Source organism: Hyaena hyaena, unplaced genomic scaffold (assembly GCF_003009895.1).
Source record: "Hyaena hyaena isolate Hyena2069 unplaced genomic scaffold, ASM300989v1 scaffold_580, whole genome shotgun sequence".
NCBI classification, from domain to species: Eukaryota; Metazoa; Chordata; class Mammalia; order Carnivora; family Hyaenidae; genus Hyaena; species Hyaena hyaena.
In genome coordinates this window covers 641,326-666,274 of record NW_024081213.1, presented here as the reverse complement: position 1 = coordinate 666,274, position 24,949 = coordinate 641,326, and the positions used below count along the sequence as shown (strand labels likewise).

The 24,949-nt window shown below is 39.0% G+C and overlaps 1 protein-coding gene across 3 annotated transcripts in view; it reads right to left on the bottom strand.

Annotated features, from left to right (window-relative positions):
• Positions 1 to 19,415, bottom strand: part of EDEM3 (ER degradation enhancing alpha-mannosidase like protein 3) — a 68,419-nt gene extending 49,004 nt beyond the window's left edge. The window contains exons 1-2 of one of the 3 annotated variants that reach the window (XM_039256625.1): positions 19,016 to 19,415; positions 14,490 to 14,535 (exon numbers count right to left, since the gene is read on the bottom strand). In XM_039256625.1, the coding sequence (XP_039112556.1) occupies positions 14,490 to 14,535; positions 19,016 to 19,176 (207 nt within the window). In that variant the 5' untranslated portion in view covers positions 19,177 to 19,415. The remainder of the gene's footprint in view (positions 1 to 14,489; positions 14,536 to 19,015) is intronic. The other 2 variants (XM_039256623.1, XM_039256624.1) reach the window with 2 other exon arrangements.
• Between the last annotated feature and the right edge of the window lie 5,534 nt (positions 19,416 to 24,949).

Here is a 24,949-nt window from a genome sequence, read left to right as displayed (position 1 = left end):
TCTGAAACAAATTAAATTATCCTTGTTTCACAGATGAGAAAATTGAAGCCCAAGAAAGCTAAGTAAACTCAGACATACATCTAGTAAATGATGAATCCAAAATTCAAACATAGCAACTTGACTCCAGAGCCTACTACCTTTCATAGTACCTCACAATATTCCAAAGTATGGATACACTAAAATTTATTTATTCACTCTCTACTGAGAAACCTATTGGTTGAATTCAATTTTTCACTATATATAAACAATGCTACAATAAACATCTATACGCATATATCTTTTGCACATATGCTTTTATTTCTATAGATTAAATCTCTAGAAACAGACCCAATAGGTCAAAGGTATGAATATTTAAGTTTTGATAGGTATCAAGCAGAAGACACTAATTTGCATCCCTACAATACTCTAACATGGGAAATGATCAATGACTCAAATTTTGCAAATCTCCTGAATAAAAAATGGTATCTCAAGTTTTGTTATTAAAGAGGATAAGTATCTTTTTGCGTTATTCATTGCTGTTTTTTTGAAATGTTTATTACTTTTTGTCCATGTTCTACTTGGCTGTCTTATTGGCCAAGACAGTCCCTATACATTATGTTTGTTATATACAGTAAATATATTTCTCCTGTCTTCTGTTTAGCTTTTAACTCTGTCTTGGTACTTTTACTCTAAGCTTTAAATACAGTTAACTATCGGGGCGCCTGGGTGGCTTAGTCGGTTAAGTGTCGACTTTTGCTTAGGTCATGATCTCGCGGTTTGTGGGTTCGGGCCCCGCGTTGGGCTCTGTACTGACTGCCAGCTTAGAGCCTGGAGCCTGTTTCAGTCTGTGACTCCCTCTCTCTCTGACCCTCCCCTGCTCACGCTGTCTCTCTCTCTCCTAGAAATAAATAAAACATTAAAAAAAAAAAAAAAAAACAAATACAGTTAACTATCAACCACTTAATGGTTTCTAGATTTCAGCGGTGGTTAAGAAGGCTATCTTGAGCCTCTGAAAACAGTACTTATGTTTTTTTATGATAGAGATTTACTCCATCTCGAATCTAATTTTCTTTATGATGTAAAATAGGGATGTAACTGTGTTTGTCCCCCCCAAAATACCTAATTTTCTAAATGTCACTTCTTAAACAATCCATCCTCTCCCTAACTGCTTGAAATACAGATTTATTAGTTCAACATTGTCTACACACGTTTCCATAGCCTCAATTTTGTTCTACAGACCAATTTGCTTGACAGACCTATTTCCTACCTCTACTGCCCTACAGACCTATTTCCTGCTCCAAACCATTATCTTCATTATTTTATCTTTGCACCATACCTTGCTACTTGGTATAGCAATGTACTCTCCCCAAATTACTTTCTTCAAAATTTTCTTAACTACTTTTTCAAATTTACTCTTCTGGATAACTTTCAATATTCCTTCAAATTCCACTGAAATTTTAACTGGAAGAGCCTAATTTGAGGAGAATTGATATCATTACCAATTGAGTCTTTCCATCTAGGAATGTACTATATCGCTACATTAATTCAGATCTTCTTTTATGAATTTAGTCTTCTTCTATAGGTCTCACCCATTTCTTAATAGTTATTAATAGAATTTTATAGTTTGGGATATTATTTTGAGCAGAATTTTTTTTTAAGAATGACTACGACAGGATATTTCTAATCCAGATGATAATAAAGCACATGCATAAAATCTACCCTCTTTTCATTACAACCACACAGAAATGCTGTTATTTTATTTATTTGTTTATTAATGTTTATGTATTTGAGAGAGAGAGAATCCTGAGAAGAGGACGGACAAAGAGGAGGAGAGAGAGATAACCCTAAACTGGCTCTGCACTGTCAGCACAGAGCCTGATGTGGGGCCTGAATCCACAAACTGCAAGATCATGACCTGGGCAAAAATCAAGAGTCAAATGCTCAACTGGCTGAGTCACCCAGGCAGCCCTAAATTATTTTAAATACATAGCTGAGCTTGAGAACAAGAAAAGAAATTCTCAAGTACCAAAAGTGAATAATGGGATGCAGATGATGAAGCTGCAGTGACCGCAATATGGGCATTAGAAATAAAGACAGGCTTTAGTGGGAACTGTGTTACTGCCCAGAGGGTACGGGAGTTCATGGTACTGGCCCTGCACACATGGCCATAAGCCAGGGAAGCAGGTTCTTTAAGTTGGATAGTTGCTTCAGTGAAACTAGAATGGCACAGCCCCACCTCACGGCTACAGGTCTTAACAGAAAAGGACAGAAACCAGAAAGACCTGCTGAACTTTATATTTTCTTCTCTAGGGGAGAGTCCCTAAGATTCCTCTAAAATTAATGATATGATTATGAAAAACATTTAGAGGTTAGAATCACTGTACTTATGTATTTCAACTTCAGGCAGTATTTACTGACTCCCTGCCAAGAATAATAGGATTAATACACTTATACTGTTCCCCACTCATTTTAGGATTTTTTTCAATTATGTTATTATGGGCAGTCTTTGCTTTCACTATATACAAGTTTAGTTTCTGTAATTTATTCAAATAAACCCTCAACAACACGGTTCAAACTTCAGCTAGTACTGTGTATTAACTGCAAATAGGTGCATACAGTCAGTACAAGCTTCATCACCAGTTCTTCAACCCACAAGTCCCTATGTAAGTACCAGATGCTCATCATGATCAGTGATCAACCGCATCACTCCTTTCCAAGTCTGTCAGTGATCTGATCACTGTGTATCTATTTTTCAGTTCACACACAGCAAGTTGTGCAGTTGTCTCCTTGTGAGCCAGTGGTAACCATGCACGACAATTTGACAATTTTACAAAAACGGATAATCAAAAAGGAGATTAGCCAACAAAGATGAAAGTTCACCAAAGAAATGAAAAACGAGGACACTGAAAGTGCAATCAGAACTGAACGTAAATGGGGAACAGCACAGCTGGCCATGGAATGTGAAGGGCACAGGCCACTCCAGAGACTCCAGGTACACAGCTAGAGGAACGGAGGGAAGGCCTGATTATCTACAAAGATAAAGAAAGTGGTTGTGACATAAAGGGTGAAGATGTCACAAGGGAAACGATACCTGCGAAACACTTCCCATTAAAGGAACTCCCAGAGGTATTTCAGGGTACAGAGCGCAAAGGGTAAAATTTTTCAAACAGATCCAAATTTTTGAAAGGAGTGGGACAATTCACCAATGCACAGAAGACATGTGCTCTGTTATTTTAGGTTTTACACAAGGAGATGACAGCAAGCCAGGCAAGAGCTATTCGATCTTTTCTTAATAAGTTTTTGCAAAGAAATAACACTTCAATTTGCAAAGTTTCTAATATTTTGAATATTCGTTTTGCTATTTTAAAATCTTCTCTGTATACTTATAACCATCAGAAAGAGAATTTTAAATTTTTTAACGGTTTATTTGTTTTTGAGAGAGCGAGCATGAGGAGGGGAGGGAAAGAGGCAGAGGGGGAGAGAGAATCCAAAGCAGGCTCCATGCTGACAGCAGCAAGCCTAAAACGGCACTCAAACTCTCAAACCATGAGATCATGACCTGAGCTGAAGTTGGACGCTTAACTGACTGAGGACCCAGGTGCCCCGAAAATTTTAAATGTTTTGACAAAGATTTTAAAAGGTTTGTAACATCTCTATTCTGGTTTAGAACCGTAATTCCCACAGTTGCTAGCATTAGAATTTTACTTAAGTAGAGTCAACACACATCATTTTTCTATGGCTTCTCCATTCCTGACTTTTTATTTTGACTTAGCAGTTGGTTGCCTGGACTTGTCCTCAGGTAGGTTTTCTTTGTTGGAAAAATAAAATGTTTATAAAATGCTTGAGATGTATTTTCTTTCCTTCAGAAATCTGAGGATACTGTTCCACAACCTTCCTGCACTGCGTATGGCAATGGCAAAGTTTCTAAGAGTAGTCATCCTTTTTTGAATGACTTGTATGTCCTATACTTGTATGTCCCTGTGATTCTCAATTCTTGAAGTTCAGTAGAAATACTCGCAATGCCATGTCCAACTCTATCCTACTGTCTCTAACTAAACTCAGTTATTTATATTCCAAACCCACAGCAGCAGAAAAACAGAATAAAGGACAGGGACACTAAGAACATGGGCACACAGAGAAGGAAGGACAAAAAAATAATAATAATAAAGTAGGCTAAAGAATACAAAAAGCAGTGAAGACTGCAACCCTTCAGGTATTTAAAAAAGTTCAGTGCTCCATAATGATTCATTTCCTGAGGAAAGGATTCCAGACAACAACTGCTTGCACTATAATTAGAATCCACATGCAGCTACTAAATTCTGAATTGAACATACTGTAATTTTAATATTACATAAAAGTTTTAGCATAAATCCCTAATAATTTTTACAGGTCTTTTAACATGGTAAGCTCCTCCTAACTTTTCAGTACTGATTCCAACTGAATTATGATTTCCCAGAATGCATCCTATTTTTTATTGCTTAACTTTCATATTTAGCACATATAAACAATTAGAAGTAACTCAAAAAAAGTGGTTATCTTTTTCAACTTGCTGATATATTTTGAAACTTTCTAGGAGATCATTCAAATGTTAATTGTAAAGAATTCCTTACTACCTAAACCACCGCTTAGAAAGCTGCATACTACTATTTTTAGGGTTTCACAAAAACACATACAGGCACAAACACCTCTGCCTGAAATTAAATATGAAACTCAAACCCAAGGCTTATCTAGATAAGAAAAATATTAATAGCCATTACAAACAGAATAATCAAATTAGGGAGCTTTGAACCAGATGTAAAAATACTTTAAGCCCCCCTATTTCAAGATTAAGGATAAAACAAAACCACAGCCTTTTCTTTGGGCTGACCACAAAGTGAACTACAGTTGGTTTGCATAAATCCAGAGCAATGCATACGTGGCAAATACACAACCATGATTGCACTTCAAACATCCTGTCTATGTGAGGTACAGGAATATTTTCTCTTCGCAATATATTGCCAGAACACGGGATAAGTAATTCGTACTGCTATGACTCAGAACCACGAAACACATTTAATGATTATCACTCAGAAATAAAACTCAGGTGAGAAAAGAGTCCTACACAAATTAATTAAGTAGAGCATGTGCCCAGCTAGAAGCAAGAGCAAATACAGAAAACAAAACAGAGTTAGACTCTCCACATCAGATTTTAAATTTGACAGCACTGAGGTAACAGAACTCTGCTCTAAAACGCTCAAGTCAAAGCAGCATCAAACACTGACATTTCAGTCAAACCAATTCTAAAAGCGAGGCAATGAGAAGAGACTTTATTTTCCCCAAAACACCAAAGGCATTATTTATAAAAGTAAGTTATTAAAAATACCAAATCTATTTAATTTCCAAAGTTACACACATTTTTTAAATGTTGTATTCCATATCCTTCTTGTTAAATACTTCCCTACTTGAGGCAGACAAGATATTCCTCTCCCCAAAACAAACTGGTGTTTAATAAACCATCTACCACATATTGACAGCTTATGCTAATTACTGATTAAACGGCATAAGTTTTTCAGTTCTCTTTCACACCAAATTTTCATATTCCCTTTTGTTCACTATATTCACTTATCAAACCATTTTTCAAGTATTTAGGATTTCATTTAGCTAAACTATTAAACTATCAGACTTACTTCCTACACTGAACATTTGTTGTCTTTTTACAGAGTGTACTTTAGGAAACGTTTCTCAGCACTGAGGAGAAACAAGTAACAACAACAAGAATGCAGCTGTCTAAGAAGACTTAATCTATACAGAGTAGAATGTTGGTATTAAACTCAAAATTAAATGAGAAAAAAAGTTTTCAATAAATTAATTTGGTTTGGATCAATTGTAAAATAACCTATATGAAATGAATAAATGACAAATAATGTTATAATGAAAGTCCTACTACTAACAGATATTTTTAGGAAGACTGTATCAACAGATTTAGAAGCATTTGACAAAATTCAATACTCCATAATGATGAAAACTCTCTGTAAACTCGAAATAGGAAGAAACTTACTCAACCAATTATTATAGGACATCTATGAAAAACCAACAGCTAACATCATACTTAAGAGTGAAGGCTACCTGTTTTCTCCCTAATATTAGGATGAAGGCAAAGATCTACCACTTCTTTTCAAAATAATACTAGAAGTTCTAGCCATTGTAATAATAATGGGAAATAAAAGGCACACAGATTAGAAGGAAAGAAGAAAAGTCTCTTTGTTGGCAGATGATGTGATTGAAAATGTGGAAAATCCTAAGGAATCTACCAGAAAACAACTACTACAGGGGCGCCTGGGTGGCTTAGTCGGTTAAGCGTCCAACTTTCGCTTAGGTCATGATCTCGCGGTTCGTGGGTTCGAGCCCCGCGTCGGGCTCTGTGCTGACTGCCAGCTCAGAGCCTGGAGCCTGTTTCAGTCTGTGACTCCCTCTCTCTCTGACCCTCCTCTGCTCACGCTGTCTCTCTCTCTCTCTCTCCTAGAAATAAAATAAAAATATTAAAAAAAAAAAAAAGAAAACAACTACTACAAATAACAAGTGAGTTTAGCAAGGTTGCAGGATATAAAGATCAACAGACAAGAAGTTATTGTATTTCTGTATACCATCAGTGGACAACTGGACAAACAAATCTGGAAAAGTACAATTTTCAAAAGCATCAACATATGAAATATATATAGAAATAAATTTAACAAAAGATGTAGAATACTGAAAACTACAAAAGATTGTTGACATTAAATTTTTTTTAATGTTTTATTTATTTCTAAGAAAGAAAGAGAGACAGCGTGAGCAGGGGAGGGTCAGAGACAGAGGGAGTCACAGACCGAAACAGGCTCCAGGCTCTGAGCTGGCAGTCAGCACAGAGCCCGACGTGGGGCTCGAACCCACGAACCGCGAGATCATGACCTAAGCGAAAGTCGGACACCTACCCGACTAAGCCACCCAGGCGCCCCAGATTGTTGACATTAAATAAGACCAAACTAAATGGGCATGGAACCCATGTTTGTGGAATAGAAGGCTCAACACTAAGTCAAACTCCTTAAATTGAGCCATAGATTCAACATAATCCCAATCAATCTCTCAAGAGGCGTTTTTGTAGAAATTGACAATATGATGCTAAAAATCTATACAGAAATGCAAAGAATCTAGAATACCCAAAACAATTTTGAAAAAGAACAAAGCTAAAAGACTTATACTGCCGGATTTCACAACTTAATGTCGCACTTACAACAGTGTGACATTAGTATAAAAACAGATATTCAGAACAATGACAAAAAAATACATGCATATATGGTTAACTCTTTTATAAAGATATCAAAATAATTCAGTGATAAAAGGATATTCTTTTCAACAAATAGTGCTGGAATAATTGGATATCCACATAGAAAAAAAGATAAATCTATCTTTACCTCATTCTATATATATACAGTAACTCAAAATGAGTGATGGATCTAAATGAACAGGCTAAAATTATAAATCACCTAGAAGAAAACAAGAAACTCTTTGTGACCTTGGGCTAGGCAAATATTTTTTAGGTAGTACGTAAAAGAAAAAAGGAAACTGATCACAATTGAAAACATTTGCCCTTCAAAAGACATTGTTAAGAAAATGAAAAGGCAAAGCACAGATAGGGAGAAAATATCTGTGATATGTAATTTTTGTGAGAAAGGAGTGATATCCAGAATATATAACTCTTATGACTCAGCAATAACAGGACAAAGGACTGGATTTTAAAACAGACAAGAGATATGAACAGAGGCTTCACTAAAAAAAGATATACTAAGCACACAGGAAGATTTTCCACATCACTGGTTATTAGGAAAAGTCAAATTAAAATCACAACAAAATACCACTGCATACCCATTAGAATGGCTAAAATTAAAAAGACTGAAAATACCAAGTACGGGAGAATGCATTTACACACTGCAGGTGGGGAATACAAAATATTACAGACACTTTAGGGAAGTTCTGTAGTTTTGTTTTGTTTTAAGTTTATTTTATTTTTGAGGGAGAGAGAGAGACACCAGAGTGCAAGCAGGGGAGGGGGAGGAGGGAGACAGAGAAGCCCAAGCAGGCCATGTACTGTCAGCAAAGAGCCTGACACAGGCTCCAACTCACAAACCACGAAATCATGATCTGAACTGAAATCAACAGTTGGATGCTTAACCAAATGAAATACCCAGGCACCCCTGCAGTTCTTATCAAGTCAAATGTATCCTTCTCGTATAACCTAGCATTCCGTTCCTAGCTGGGGAATGTATGAAAGTATATGTCCACATAAAAACTTGCATGCACAACCAATTTTCACAGCAGTCTTCTTAATAGTAGCCAAACACCAGAAACAAGCCAAATACTTAGCAGTTGGTGAATAAATGGATAAACAAATGTGTTCTATATAGCAAATCAACAGACTACTACTAAGCGACAAATAGGAACTACAGTATATCCAGCAACACGCATAAAATCTCAAAAGCATCATGTTAAACAAAAGAATCTGAATAAAAGACTCTCTACTATATGATGCCATTTATATGAACTCCTAAAGAGGGAAAACTGTCGTGCCGAAAGCACGTCACAGTGGTTGCCAGAGGTCAGAAGCGTGGAAACGGAACTCCCTGCTAATGAGCACGAGGAAGCTTTGTGACCAAAATGTCGTATGTCATGACCGTGGTGATCATTAAACACATGCATGCAACTGTCGTAACTCAGAATTGTGCACTTAAAAGATTTTTGTCTGTAACCTATACCTAATTAAACAAAAAAACTGTGTTCTACCGAGTTAAAGTCCTATACAGAGTATCAGCGTGTGATGATAAAACATCACAAAAGACCACAGAATTTATGTCATTTTGGCGGAGTTTTAGGATGCTCTAAAAGTGCAGACCAAGGAACGCTGGTTAACAAAAAGGCAGTGCCACACTCCTGTACACACAAAAAAGGCCCATTTAAGCTCCTAACTTCCTTTCTCCCAGCCATTAGTACTGCTTTTTAAGAAGTACTTTATTTACAGAATTACTCTTTTTGATGAGCAAACTATCAAAAAGAAAACAACAGGTACAGCGTTTCTAAGGTGGAACACAAGGACGTTCTGGAGACGGAGAGTGACTGTTGTACGATATGGTGGATATGCTTCATGCCATAGAAATGTTCACTTAAAAATGGTGAATACGGTAAATTTTATGATATTTTTTACCACAAAAAATGTTTAAAGAAGGTAATATTAGGGGCGAAAAAGTAATCCTAAGAAAACATACATAAGTCTAGAAATCTATAAGGGAGCTACATTTGAAAACAGTTTCTTTGGTTTGAATGATAAGGACTAATCCATGAATTGTGCTTTCACAAAATCAAGCTTAAAAGTGCTTATTAGGTGTGATTCTGCAAAGTACAAGAAACTGTGCTTACCAACTCTTTTAAAGTTTATTTGTAACATTGAGGGTTCTGCCAAAGTACAGTTTTTTGGTTTTGTTTTGTTTGCAGCTTGTAAGAGTTCAAGCTGTCTACAGTAACGGGAGAAACAGCAGAGGCAACTATCAGGTCAAAGAGCTCAGATCCAAAACGGCTCTGCATCTGGTGGCCTAAATACGTATCATTTTGTCGTCTAACTTAATCTGCAAACTAACCTCAGCATCATTACTAAAAACATACTAACAAAAGTGCTAAGGTGGCTCCGGTCTGAGGTTAAATAAGGCCACACAAGAACTGCCAAAACAAACATCAAATTTCATGTTATTTGGGGGGAAAAGAAAGCCATCTGTGCAATTTACGGTGGATAAACTGCAGTCTGATCGGGGCTAGGGGCTAGAGATATGTTAAATATAGTTGTTGTTATGTTAATATTGAAACCAATACTGATAAAATATTTTGGTTTTAAGATATTTAAAATCAGAAAATGCCTGGATGTTACAAAGGATGGCAGAGTTGTACTGCCCTACCTAAAGCTGGCGAGGCATTGTTATTGAAATTAACATCTGCAGAACTTGGGGATTCCAAAAACAAAAACAAGGAAAGGAAAAAAAAATAAGCTCAAAGGGTTCTTTTTCTGTTCTAGAACAGAAAAGAAGGCAGGTTTTGAAGAAGTTCTATGCACAATCCGAGGAACGAGTTTAGAGCCTAGATGAAGTTTAGGAAGGCAATTTCAATCTCAGGTGGAGGATGGATAATGACAGTATTAGTAATAGTAGCAGTAAAGCCTGACACCGTGCTTCCTCTCTGCCTGCCACTATAGTTCTATGCACCTGAATGAGGCACTTGTCAGACAGCAGTACGGGGCAGGCAAAAACCATTGCAGAGAGAGGAGGAGACTGGCTCAGGGAGACTAGTTAACTTTCTCATTGCAGCCCACCGTGTGTGCCGGTGACACAGCTACCTCAGGGGGCCCTGACCCATTTCCAGACTTCTGGCTTGCTCTTTATATTGTAGTCTTTGGAAAATACTACTGTTTTCCTCGGAACTAAGAAAGTTAAAAGGAAGTGCTCTAAATGTACACGAGAATGGAGAGTAATTTTAAGAAGGCCTAGTGAGAAATGAAAAGCTCTCAGTACTTATGAACAGCCCACTATGTGCCAGGCATTTGACATTTCAGCATAGCAGGCAACCAACTACAACAAAAGAAGTAAACTTCCAGATCCCAAAATTCACCATCAACTTGTATCTTTAACGGAGTTTGTTAAATGATTTCTCTGAATTGATGAGGCAAAGATATATCATAATAATCAAATGAAAAAAAAAGAAAAACCACTATTTGGTTATATCCTCACAAAGATACCATTCGGTTCTTTAAAAAAAAAAAAATTAAGCATTGTGTACCAGGCATGATTTTAAGCACAAGACACATAAAAGATGAATTTATTAATATTCATTAAAATCATATTATTAATCCTATTAATCATAATAGTAATCATATTAAAATGATACCTGTTCTCAACCATCCTACAGGCTACAGAGGAAGATAATGCTCAGAGGATTAAATGATCTGTTTAGGGTCCCAGCTATTCAACCGCCAGGAAGGAATTAGAACTCAGACTCATCTAATTCCAAAGCCTATACACTTTTGCTCTACAGCAAACTAACACTGTTTCTGAGTATAGTAACTGGAAAAAAAATGTCAACTGACTTCAAATAACAAATATAGGGCACCTGGTCTCTGTTTAATATTTTAGAACGGTTTCAGGTTAGCTCAGAACTTGAAAAGGGGAAGTGAGAATTCTAGACTAAATCTTGTGTTACAAACTTCATATAAACTGAGCATAGCATAAGTACATTACAAGAGTCACTAATGGGGTAAAAGAGTTGAATGTTTAAAAATATCTACTGCAGGGGCACCTGGGTGACTCAGTCTGGTAAGTGTACGACTCTTGGTTTTGGCTCTGGTCATGAGCTTATAGTTTGTGAGTTCAAGCACCATATCAGGCTTGGATCCCCGCTTGGGATCTCTCCCTCCCTCTTTCTCTGTCCCTCCCCTGCTCACTGTCTCTCTTAAAATAAATAAACTTAGAAAAAAATTTTAAAAAAAATAAACAAAAAATAAGTATCTATTGCAGTGGATTACAGATGGGTGAGGATCCACTGTAAAAATCAAGGAGAGTGTTAATTCCAGGAGTTCCCAATCTTTGGAGTTGAAATCCCTCTCCTTCAGATCTTATAGGTAGGTAGGTATAATACAAAGTTTCCCAGTCAGGGTCCAATAAATAGGAATCAGACCAGGAAGTCCTCTGAGAGCTGTTCTCAGTGTCTGCTTTGTCAAAACCCATTTACTAAGTATATTCTATAGTAGGAAAAAAACGTATCAATAAAACTTTCTGCTATTTACTTAATAAGAGACATTAAAGATACTGATCTTTACAAAAACAAGATCCTCTACACAGTGAAATGGACTAAACTGGGGCACCCAGGTGGCTCAGTGGGACTTCGACTCAGGTCATGATCTCACGGTTCATGAGTTTGAACCCCACACTGGGCTGTGTGCTGACAGCTTAGAGCCTGGAGCCTGCTTCAGATTCTGTGTGTGTGTGTGTCTCTCTCTCTGCCCCTCCCCTGCTCACATTCTGCTCTCTCTCTCAAAAATAAAATAAACATTTAAAAAAAACTCTAAAAAAGAAAAGTACTGAATTGATCCAGCTATTCAACTGTGGAACCAAAAGTATTCATTTATGAGATGACTAAGGTTTCAGGGTATAGCATGGATCCACTTGACCACCTCAACACTATTAGCCTAGATTTGTTAAATTATGCTTGGCCTAAATAGAATTAACTACAGAGAAATAATTTGGAAAGAAATATTAAGGAAATGGCCAAGACCTGTAGAAATGAATTTAAAACTGTGTTTTCCATATGGCTAAAAATACCCCAAACTTCATTACCATTAATTTCTAAAAACATTAAGAACTCAATATAGACTCTTAAGAATGTACACTTTAGGGGCACCTGGGTGGCTCAGTCGGTTAAGCGTCCGACTTCGGCTCAGGTCATGATCTCATGGTTTGTGGGTTCGAGCCCTGCATCAGGTTCCGTGCGGACAGCTACGAGCCTGGAGCCTGTTTCAGATTCTGTGTCTCCCTCTCTCTCTGTCCCTCCCCCACTCATGTTCTGTCTCTGTCTCAAAAATAAACTATAAATAAAAACTTTTTAAAAAGAATGTGCACTTTAAAAAGGAACAAGAATTATCAAATATAAAACATGTTTAAGCAATACAAAAATGCATAAGGTGTACATGTACTTAGATATTTATAAAGATGTTAATATATGAAGATATTTTAGTAATATATAATTAAAAAATGGATTCACAGAATCAGTTGAAAAATACTTAAAAGCAGAATCAGGGGTGCCTGAGTGGCTTAGTCTGTTAAGAGTCCAACTTCGGCTTAGGTCATGATATCATGGTTAGTGGGTTCGAGCCCCACATCGGGCTCTGTGCTGACAGCTTGGAACCTGGAGCCTGCTTCAGATTCTGTGTCTCCCTCTCTGCCTGGCCCTCCCTAGCTTGTACTCTATCTCTCTGTCTCTCTCTCTCTCAAAAAAAAAAAAAAAAAAAAAAAAAAAAAACTTAAAGCAGAATCAAAAAGAGTTCTTTGCCAAACTTTTCTCAGCTATATATTATAGACCTTCATGATAAAAGAAAACCACCTGTTATATTTTAAAATGTAAAAACAGGGGCACCTGGGTGACTCAGTGGGTTAAGCATCCGACTTCGGCTCAGGTCATGATCTCACGGTTTGTGGGTTCAAGCCCCACGTCGGGACTCTGTGCTGACAGCCAGCTCAGAGCCTGGAGAGGTCTTTGGATTCTGTGTCTCCCTCTCTCTCTGACCCTCCCCTGCTCATGCTGTTTCTCTATCTCTCTCAAAAATAAATAAAACATTAAAAAAATTATAAAATATAAAAACAAAGTCATAAGTATTCTCAGAATATCTTGATTACTCTTTTTAAAATTACATACATTTACCCAGAAAATTTTCTTTGAACTCTAAAATTTGCACTGCTAGTTCATCTTTTTAGAAATTAAACATTTTCCCCCTGGAATCTAAGATCACTGTGTAAGGGGCAAGGGGCAGGGAGAAGTAGGGAGCGGCTACAACCCCCTTAGGTCTACTGTCCCCCCAAGAGGCTCCCCTCTACTATGTGGGATTCCTTTTTTTTTTTTTTAAGAGGGAGAGAGCATGAGCAAGGAAGATGGGCAGAATCTTAAGCAGGCTCCACGCTCACTGCAGAGCCTGACACAGGACTCTACCGCACAACCCTGGGATAATGACCTGAGTTGGAATCAGGAGTCGGATGCTAAACCAACTAAGCCACCCAGGCACCCAGGTATTAAATTTTTAATTGTGGTAAAAAAACAAACAAAACAAACAATCATGTAACATAAAATTTACCATTTTTAAGTTCAATAGCATTCAATATATTCACTGTGGAATAACAGATCTGCATAACTTTTCCATCTTGCAAAACTGAAGCTATTCAATCCCTAGTGAACACTAAGACATTCTACAACAGTACAGACCAGCGCGTCTAGAAAGCAAACTACATTCAAATCAAAGACCACTATGATGACATAATTTGGACAGAGACTGGGTCATGATTTGTCTCTTGTAAGCAATGGTTTTCTTCATGGAGTAATAAAGTAATATTGTAAGTAGGTTTTTTTTTTTTTTAATCAAGGGAATAATTTCCCTGAAGACCAGAGGTAACGTCTTAACTCAGGTACATCCACAATATCTGGCTATATAAACCACTCAATAAACATTGTTGATAGCACCAAAGGAAACAACTTAAATACAAAGTTTCATAATCTAATTCCATCTTTACCCCTTTAATAAATTGGTCCTCTAAGAACCAATGATGGGGAATACTGTGTTAGCCTATGCTTGCACTGCTTTTTAAAAGCTTCCTTTGAAATAATGTGCTATTAATTCAGGTTTCAAAATTCCTAGGTGACTGTGCTGACAGAGCCATCTGCTCACATAAACGGTAGGTCAAGATAAGCCTTCTACTTACCATATAGTTACCATAAGCATGATCAAACATTTCCAGTACTTGATTCCTAATTTTAAGAGAGCAGAAATAGAAAAAAGTTAAGAACATTCTACACATTGCTTTTCAAAAAGCTAATGCTCCTTCATAAAAATACACCAATAAAAAAAAAAAAGAAAAAATTAATTAGAAAAAGACATGAACACAGTCAAGAAATACACCAGCGTTAGTAGACAAACTTTCATGAACCACACAGAGCTGGCCAAACTACTACTATTCCTATTAAATTATGTAAAATTTACCTTACGTTCCCTAAGAAAACTGATAAATGATGCATGCTGTGGACACAGAAGGAAATCTGAGGCTGGAAAACAATGACCTCTTTAAAAACTTATTTAACATATCTATCTTAAAAGGAAGAATATTGCTGGAGACCTCGAAAAGAATTATTGCTATCATTTATTATTTATACTATATACTCTAGCAAGAGAAGGGTGTGTGTGTAATGATATGAAGTAACAGTACTCTAACAAGCTTCTACTTTCCCTTTAAATAAAATCACTAATGCCTAGTTTAGTACATATTCAATACGTATTTGTTCACACTTTCAAAAGATCCATTTTATGATTTTTACAATATACTCTCCACCCTTTAAAAAATTGTCAGAAGTCAAATAAATAATATTCATCTCTAAAATGAGAAAAACAGGGGTGCCTGGGTGGCTCGGGTAAGCATCCTACTTCAGCTCAGGTCATGGTCTCACGGTTCGTGAGTTTATCCCCCATATTGGGCTCTGCACTGATAGCCTGATAGCACACAGCCTGCTTCTCAACCCGTCTCCTGCCACTCCCCTGCTTGTTCTCCCTCTCTCTCTCTCTTTTCCTCTCTCAAAAAATAAACCAAAAAAATAATAAATAAGAAAAACAGTCCTCAGAAAGAGATTTGTGTGTTTTGGCTATCTCTGTGTCTTAAAATCCCCAAGATGACTGTTTAAAATGGAGATTTCTGATCTCCACATCAGATTTACTAAGTCAAAATCTTTATTGTCTGGACCAACTAACCAGTCTTTCAATTAAATACTCTCAAGTTTGGGGGCTTGAGAACTATACAAAAAATTACAAATGTTTTGCATTTGTTTGTTTGAGAAAGAGAGAGAGAGAGAAAGCACTCACACATGTGTGCAAACAAACAAGCGGGGGGTGGGAGCGGGGGGACGGGGCGGGGGGGGGAGGCTAAGGGAGAAGGAGAGAGAATCTTCAGCAGGCTACAGGCCCAGCCTAGCACAGAGCCCGATGTGGGGCTCAATCTCACGGCCCTCAAGACTGTGAGCTCATGACCTGAGCTGAAATCAAAAGTCGGACGCTTAACCAACTGAGCCACCCAGGTGGCCTTGATCTATGTTTAATGTTATGGTTAGACAGAACCAAATATCTCAATAATTAACAAGAGAAAATAATTCAGTCATCTTTTATTAACACTATTGTTCCCAAAGTTCTAATCACTAATAGCAAGAACTCAAGAAAGTGTTAGAGAAAATGGCTGGGTATAATTTTCTTTTACTTCCTGTTATGTTGCAATTCTCATTGAAAAAATTGTAACCATGGATAATGAAACACTGGTAATAATATAGCTAGCAGACAGACAAAGAACTAATTTCCAGATCCTGGCTATAATGACCAGCAAAATCAAGCACATTCAAACTTATTAAACTGAATAAGCCCTGACAAACTTTTTAGGGATAATCATTTTAAAACAATCATTAAAAACAAGATCTTATCACTTCACTGAAACATTAATTCTTTATGTGTTTATATGCATGACAAAATATGCATCAAGGTAACTCGGAAAACTATGGAGTATCTTGTAGAATTCTTCCATACATTTATTATACTACAGATGACAAAGATCTCTCAAACTAGCTAATCAACAACCAAAGACAATGTTAAGATTTTCTTTTCAAGCATCGATATCAATAAATGGAATATGGAAATTCTTCTTTTTTCTTTCACTGAAATGGAATCAATACAAAGACTATTATCAAGAGGTACAGATTCCTTTAACTGGTAATGGCGCTGCCTAGACACACGCATTACAGACAACCTAAGCTTTAACTCGTTAACCTAAACTTCATAAGCATTCAATTTTCATGATTGTGAATAAATGACTGCATATGAGAACATGTTATTTTCCAATCCTTACATTTATGCAGCATGCGATCATCAGATTTCACAGCACAAACTTCAAAGTGGGGATATTTAATATCCAGGTGAGTGCGCTCTCTCTCCTACTTAAACATGTAAGTCCTACAAAGTTCTATTTAAATACAGAATGGTAGAGAACTATACTCAACAGGAAAAATGTGTCTATGATGGCTTTATATCTATTCAGCAAGTGAATAAAATATATTGGAAATTAGATCCATAGTTCAAACATTGTGTTTTTCTTCATTTTAAAATAATTTTTGTAAGTCAGCTTTTTCTAAAATCACACTGTGTGCTGCAGAAATTGGAGTTATACTTTTTCTTTTTAATGAAAAGAGAACACTAACAACTGCTATAATATCTCAATCACAAAAACAAAAAACAACGTATTCCAGGAAGGATAAGACCACATATGACCAAATAAAAAATTCCATAAACTATAAACTGCTAGCAAGTGAGCAACTGCTTACCATTAGTGCTAAATCCAGTCTGTATCATCAGTTTGGTTTGGGAGGATAGGAAAAAGGGTGCGACATTTTATGCTTTTTATCATAAATCATTATGTGGGCTTTAAAAAAAAAATCATACAGGTAAACCTAATGAACTGGAGTTCAGGTTCCCGAAAATTCCCAGAGGGGAAAGCAATCAAGCTATTGCGTATTTGTGGTTTATAGCTCCAGAGTCTTAACTCTCAAAACTGGGAGCTGAAATTCCACGCCACTTTGGTTGAACTCTTCCAGTTAAAAATTAATTTTGGTCAAAATAAATTGACTTAACTAATGACTTTTCTTCAAATAAAAATTTTTAATAAAATAAAGTGAAAAGGCAGTGGTGATCAAATAAGATACGTTCTATCCTTAACAGACTTGAAGCTTCTCTTTCCAAGTCTTATCAAGTGCAACACACTGGAGAGAACATCGTCTCCGAGGTCGTACAGACCTGGGTTTGAATACTGGATCCACCATTCACTAGCTCTGATTTTGAACAAATTGACCTTGAGTCTCAATTTCCTCATCTGCACTGTGGGGATCACATCCACCTCATTAAGAAACAGGAAGGATTACAGAGATAACGTATGTAAAGTACCTGGCACAGAGCAGGCATTCATTAAAACAGTTATCAATGATACATTAAATTCATAAAGAGAGAAAAAGAAAGATACTTATTAAGAGTTTACTGATAATTTTGTTTTGGTAGCTGATACTTTTTTTCCACCAAGCATCGGTTTTGGTTTTCTTATTACTTAATTGTTTTCTTATTAAAAAACTAATTCTCTTGCAATGATTTAAACAATAACAGCTCCATTCTTTCAAAATGCACATCCTTGTATACCTATCTCTGCATCAAAAGAGCTTTTATTTCTGTAGGGTAGATTCCCTGAGACGGGATTCATAAATCAAAGAGTAGATACCATTTAAATTTTACGACATAGTGTCAATAAGTTACAGCAATTTACACTCCCACCAAGTCTCTTCTCACACCTCAACTAGTCAGTGCCTGTGTTTTGTACTAATCTGATGGCAAAAAAGAGCTGTCTCATTGTTTTAATCTACAGCTCTCACATTTAAGAGGTTGAGTAACTTTTCATATTTATTGACCATTTGCATTTCCTCTTGCGTGAATTAACTCTTCATACCCTTTGCCCATTTTCTTACTGGTTCTTGGCTTTTTTCTCATTAATTTGTGGGACCTAGCATATATTGGGAATATTGACGCCCAATTAAATGCTGAAAATATAACATAATTTTATGACACTCGCAAGACTGATAAGACTACTTTGAGCAAAGGGAACACGTATAATTAACTGAGTCTTCAAAATAATACCATCATATATTGTTCTATTAGAAAACGCAGTGCAAGAAAACACTGTAAATGTGTAAAGTGCAAATTCCAACGTACGCCCCCTTTTCCGTAACAGGTGTAAAGACTATTTCCTTAACTACTGTGAGATCAGCAACATTTTCCCAGCTGGGAGCTCACTTGTGCGAGAAGTCTAACCATGTCTCCGACGAAAGCAACCGCAGGACTCTGGCGCTTAGCGGCACGGGCTGTAGCCCCCTTCACGGGCCACTGACATGGCAGCTGCGTTGACACACCACGGATGGCCTCGAGGAGCCTGCACATGTCACCGACGGCCCAGGCGACACCCCGATGGTCCCTCGAGGTCGCACTGCGGGCGACGACCCCCCACCTTCCCGGACCCTGTCTTCCCCCCCAGAGTCCTCGCGGAGCAGCAACCGTCCCAATCGCGACAGGAGAGGCCACTGCGCGCCCGGGTCGCAATGACAGGCACCTCGCCTGTGGTCCGCCTCCTGAGGAAACCCACCCCAGGCTGCCAGGCATCCTTACCCAAGCTTCTGTCTCTCTTCCCTACTCATGGGCGCGGCCCCCGCCGTCCACACGGACGTGGCCGACACCAGGCAGAACGCGGCCGTCGCCGCCACCAGGCTCCATGGCGCTCGCTGGGGGACCGAGGACCCACAGCCCCGGCCGCCGCCGGCTTCGCTCATGGCCCTGCGGTTCCGCGCACGCGCAGCGGCTACGCCCGGCCGGTGGGACACATTGCCGGACGCGGGTGGCAAGGGGGCTGCGAGCCGTGCCGAGGGCGGGATGCGGAGCAACGCGAGCGGCAGCCGTAGCCGAACTGCTTCCCGAAACCGCCGAGCCGGTCCCCGGCGCCAGCGCTGCCACCGCCCTCCGCCCTCAGCAGCTCGGAGCGCCTCCCCCAGCTTTCCGGTGTCGTAGTCTAGGAAACCGCCTTCCCCAACGCTACTTCCGGGTAGGGCCCAGGGCACTGAGGCTCAGGACCAATGGGTACCAGATCGGAGAGGGGCTGGCTCCGGGGACAGGAGAGGGCATTGGCCCGGAGAAGTGAGACGTGGACAAAAGGCGGGGCTGGGGCGGGACCTCTGGCTTCCGCCCTCCTCCGACTCCCGAACTTGAGACCCGAAAACTACAAATCCCAGCGTGCCCTGCTTCCCCCGGCGGGCTAGCGATCCTACTCCGCCTGGCTAAATTTCCACCCTGGGTGGGCGCGCTGCACCCTGGGATGTGTGGTCGTCAGAGGGTCACAGGCGGTGCCTGGGATCCCGCTTCCAGCGGCGTTCTGCAACCAGTCCCACCGCCGGTGCTGTAGGCTTCTGAGTCCCGGGGAATCTGTCAACTGTTTGTCCCTCTTCCTGCGCTTGACGCTTCCCGGAGGGCTGGCGGAATGAGGCTCCCACGTCCCCAGCTCGGTGCTACACGCTTTCGGAACTAGTGTTGGGGTAGTCTCTTGCCCCCAGAGAAAGTACAAAACAGTAACAGCAAAAGTGAATTGACCTTTGATGCCATGTGCTGAGAGTGTTACTTGCGTTCTCTCATGCACTCTTCTCAACCCTCCTAAGTATCACCATTCCCATTTTGCATATGAGGAAACCGAGGCTGAAGAGGTTAGGTAACAAGCACTCGTTACACTGCTGGATTGGACGCCCAACCAACGTCTGTGACTCGGGAGTCCCTGCACGTAACCACATCCACAAGGATTAAAGAGGGCACGTACTTGATTAATAGTAGTTCTCTGAAAACCTCACTTGTAAGGAGGTTAGGGTGAACTTGAAAGAAAATTTAATGAAGGAAATTGGAACTTGCAATTCATTTTGGTCACTGAGTCCCACGTTAACTATTGGTAAAATGAGGAGTGGGTTCCTCTTGAAAAAACCACATTGTATTTCTTGTGTGATAAGTGGGTAGGTAGGTGCAGAGTTTAGGTGCGGATGTGATCTCTGTGACCACAGGAAATCGCCTACTGGTCTCTTCAGGAGCGTTCAGCTGTAGTTGTGGGAACTTTTCTTCCTTGATTTCGATCAGGGAAGATTTCGATCACTTTGCATCATCCGCTTCGCTCTCAGGTGGGCCATTCCGCTTCGTAACACCAACGACTCCTCCTTCACTCCTCTCTTTCTTAAAATGCTGGTGTTCCCTGCATTTTAAGGTTTTCTTTTTGTCTTTTTTTTTTCTTGTTGTACACTATTCTTTGGTGATTTCTTCCATTCATGTATTCAGCCATCACATGCCTGTGGCTGATTTCTAAATCCATATCTGTCATCTCTAGACCCACTTTTCCACCTTCCTAATGGAAATTCCCTTCTCTCTGGCCCAATGTAGCTCAAATGTAGTATGTTCACTGGTTCAAATGAATGCGTTAGAATCATCTTCAACTCCTCCTCCTCCTTCATGGTCCATACCACTCACTTGCCAAATTATATAGATTCTACTTCTGCTGTCACTACTGGCTGTCACTCCTACTTCTGCGTAGTTTAAGCCTTATTACCTCTTTCCCGAACCATTGCAATGGTCTCCTAATTATTTCCCTGCCACCCTACTTTTCTTTTTGTTTTTTTAATATTTTTATTTATTTCTAGGAGAGAGAGAGAGAGACAGCATGAGCAGGGGAGGGTCAGAGAGAGAGGGAGACACAGACTCCGAAACAGGCTCCAGGCTCTGAGCTGGCAGTCAGCACAGAGCCCAACGCGGGGCTCGAACCCACGAACCGCGAGATCATGACCCTAGCGAAAGTCGGATGCCTAACCAACTAAGCCAACCAGGCGCCCCTTTGCCACCCTACTTTTCACAACATTGCTACCAGAGTTGACATTTAAGGACATCTACAGACCCTCTGAACCTGTCATCTCCCTTCTACCCCTGCCCTGCCCTCAGATTCTGTGCAATAACTAACAAATTCTCATGTTATCCTCTGCTATCCCATGATTTTTGTAGAACACTCTACCCATTAAGTTGGTTCAGATTTTGTATCTACAAAACTCTTTCATAACCTTACAGCCATTGGAAGTCATTCTCTCTGGACGCCTGGGTGGCTCAGTCAGTTGAACGTTTGACTGAAGCTCATGTCATGATCTCACGGGTCGGTGACTTTGAGCTCCACATCAGGTTCACTGCTGTCCGTGCAGAGCCTGCTTCGGAGCCTCTGTCCCTTCTCTCTGCTCTTCCCCGGTTCATGCTGTGTCTCTCCTCTCTCTCAAAATAAATAAACTTTAAAAAAAGAGAGGTCATTTCTCTCCCCTGCTCTTTCATTGTATTTTATGTCTTTATGATTGTGTTTTTCACAGTCAGCCCTTTTCAAGATTATAACTGCTTGAAGGGTATGGACTTCAGTTTAATTATGTTCCAAAATTCAGCACTTGCCTCTGCTGTTATAAATGCTTAATAAATGTTGTTTCCATATTCTTTCAGTTTCTTTATCTATAAAATGGGACTAATAAAGTCCTTTTATCTACTTTTATGAAGGTTGCGAAAACACATGAGGTCATTTCTGTACAATATTAATTTTATTCCTTTTATGGACTTGCAATCCTATATTGGTTCCATCCTGGATCCTCTTTGGCAGCTTTAAGGATGAAGTTAGCTAAATAAATAATACCTGTGAATTGTTCTTGGCTCTAGCATAGAGAACATGACAAGCTAAAGGTCAGTACCAACCATCCAGTATTTGAAAACTAGGAACAAAGAAAATAGAAAAATAGTCAATGACCTTCAGTTGTATGGAAATGTAGTCAAGTCAATTATTTGTAGTAGATTATTCGCAGTAATTCAGTTTTCTTTATCTTCCTAATGTTCCAAGCCTTTATAAGAAGTCAAAAATTGACTAGTAACTATCATTAACAAACAATGTTTTTAGGAAGGAGTTCTGGCTTTTAATGTTCAGCATTTTCGGTTTTCCCCTCCTGACTCATTTACTTGTTTTCAAGCTAAGAATGCATTTAAAAAGTGTCTAGGGGCGCCTGGGTGGCTCAGTCGGTTAAGTGTCTGACTTCGGCTCAGGTCATGATCTCATGGTTCATGGGTTCAAGCCCCGCGTCAGTCTCTGTGCTGACAGCTAGCTCAGAGCCTGGAGCCTGCTTCAGATTCTGTGTCTCCCTCTCTCTTTGACCCTCCCCTGCTCAAGCTGTCTCTCTTTCTCTCAGAAATAAGTAAAAAGAATCCAGAACCTTTTTTTTGTTGACTCGCTAAATAATAATCATTTTTCCTCCTTTATTGAAATTCAATTTCTAGCCAGTTGTTGAGTCCATTTTTCACTAATCTCTGCAAAAGTGTAAGTAGAAAAGCTTGTATAGCCTAAAAACCATTGCAATTTATCATATGTAAGGTGGAGCCCATGGAAGTGAAAGAAAAATATGTTTACAAAGTACATTTCAAAGGAGAATCCATTTTAACCCCAGGGTGGAAATAATCAAAATTCTTAGCTAATTGGCAGTTATGGACACTAGGAAACATTTACATTCATTATTTTAAAACTCATACACGGTATTTTAGAACCTATACACTTATGATAAAAAGGACATAGGATTTAAACAAGAGAAACCTTGGTGTGTTTTACAGGGGGAAAAACACTGGTGGAAGGCATTACGGAGACTAAAAGGTTTTGAAACAATATGGAAAAGACTTTAGATTGCAAAACCCATTAAAAAGGGTAAGAAATCACTACGCCAAAATAAAAAGCTTTTGCACAGCAAAGGAAACCGTCAACAAAAAACAACCTACAGAAAGGGAGAAGATATTTTTAACTGATGTATCCAATAAGGGGCTAATAACCAAAATATATAAAAAGCTTATACAGTTCAACACCAAATAATCCAATTAAAAGTGGGAAGAGGACATGAATTAGACATTTTTCTAAAGAAGTCAAACAGATGGCCAACAAGTACATGGAGAGGTGTTCAACATCACTAATCATCAGGAAAATGCAAATTAAAACTATAATGAGACACCACCTTACACCTGTTAGAATAGCTAGGTTCTAAAGAATAACAAGTATTGGCAAGAACGGAGAGAGAAAGGAGCTATTGGTGGGAATATAAGCCAGTGCAGTCGTTGTGGAAAACAGTGAGGAGGTTCCTCAAAAAATTAAAAAAAGAACTATCATATGATCCAGTAATTCCATTACTGAGTAGTTACCCAAAGAAAATGAAAACACTAATTCAAAAAGATATATGCACCCCTATGTTTATTGCAGCGTTATCTGCAAGACCCAAAATACAGAAGCCTAAGTGTCCATCCATAGAGGAATGGATAAAGAAGATGTTGCAACAACATGGATCGAGCTAGAGGGTATAATGCTAAGTGAAATAAGTAAATTTGTCTCAGTCAGAGACAAATACATGATTTCATTCATGTGGATGTTAAGAAACAGAACAAACGAACAAAGAAAAAAAAGAGACAAAAAACTAGACTCTTAAATATAGAGAAACTGGTGGTTGCCACAGGCAGGTTGTCAGGGCGGATAAAATAGGTGAAAGGGATTAGAAGTACACTTATCTTGATGAGCACAGAGTAATGTGTGGAATTGTTGAATTATTATAATATATACCTGAAACTAATACAACACCGTGTTAATTGTGCTTGAATTGAAAAAATAAAGTTGTCAAAGCAAATGGTTAAAAATAAGAGCCATTTATAAAATGCCCTTTTATCCGTTAAGAGTTTGTTTGCACAACCTTGTAGCTTATGTAAATATGTATGCTCACCTGGTGTTCTCTTTACTTTCTTCCTGGATGGATCAGGATGTAGGGCGGGGTAGAAGCCCTGGTTAGAATCCTATGGATTCACAAACACGGGGGAGGGGCTCCACCTCAATATCACTGCTCGGAAATAGTCCCAGGAGGCTGCAAGCAGCTGTGTGAGACTGACCGCAGAGCGGCAGTTGCCCCTAAATGACTTGAATTCTTTAGTACAATAGATCTAATTACTCTGAAAACTCTGGATTGGAATTTGGGAGTAGTGACTTTGTCATTCGTCAAATTGCTTTTCCTCTTATTTGATAGTGTGTGGAATTTACAGAACACTTCTGGAGAACCCAATCTTACAAACATTAAATAAAGACGGTACTTACTTGGGGCACCTGGGTGGTTCAGTCGGTTAAGCGTCTGACTTCGGCTTAGGTCATGATCTCCCACTTAGTGAGCTCGAGCCCCGCATCAGACTCTGTGCTGATGCTCAGAGCCTGGAGCCTGCTTCGGATTCTGTGTCTCCCTCTCTCTCTCTCTCTGCCCCTCCCCTGCTCATGCTCTTTCTCAAAAATAAATAAACATTAAAAAAAAAAAGACGGTATTTATTCTACATTCACAAGGAGGGACTTTAAGGCCCTAGAAAGACTACTTAATGAAAAAGATAGTGAACGTTGTGGGCTGACTTCACGCTTGGCTGTCTGACTTATCCAAATTCCAAGAAAGAGAATAGGAAATATGGATGATTCACTTCTGCTAAAGATGTCCCCAGGGTTTTTTT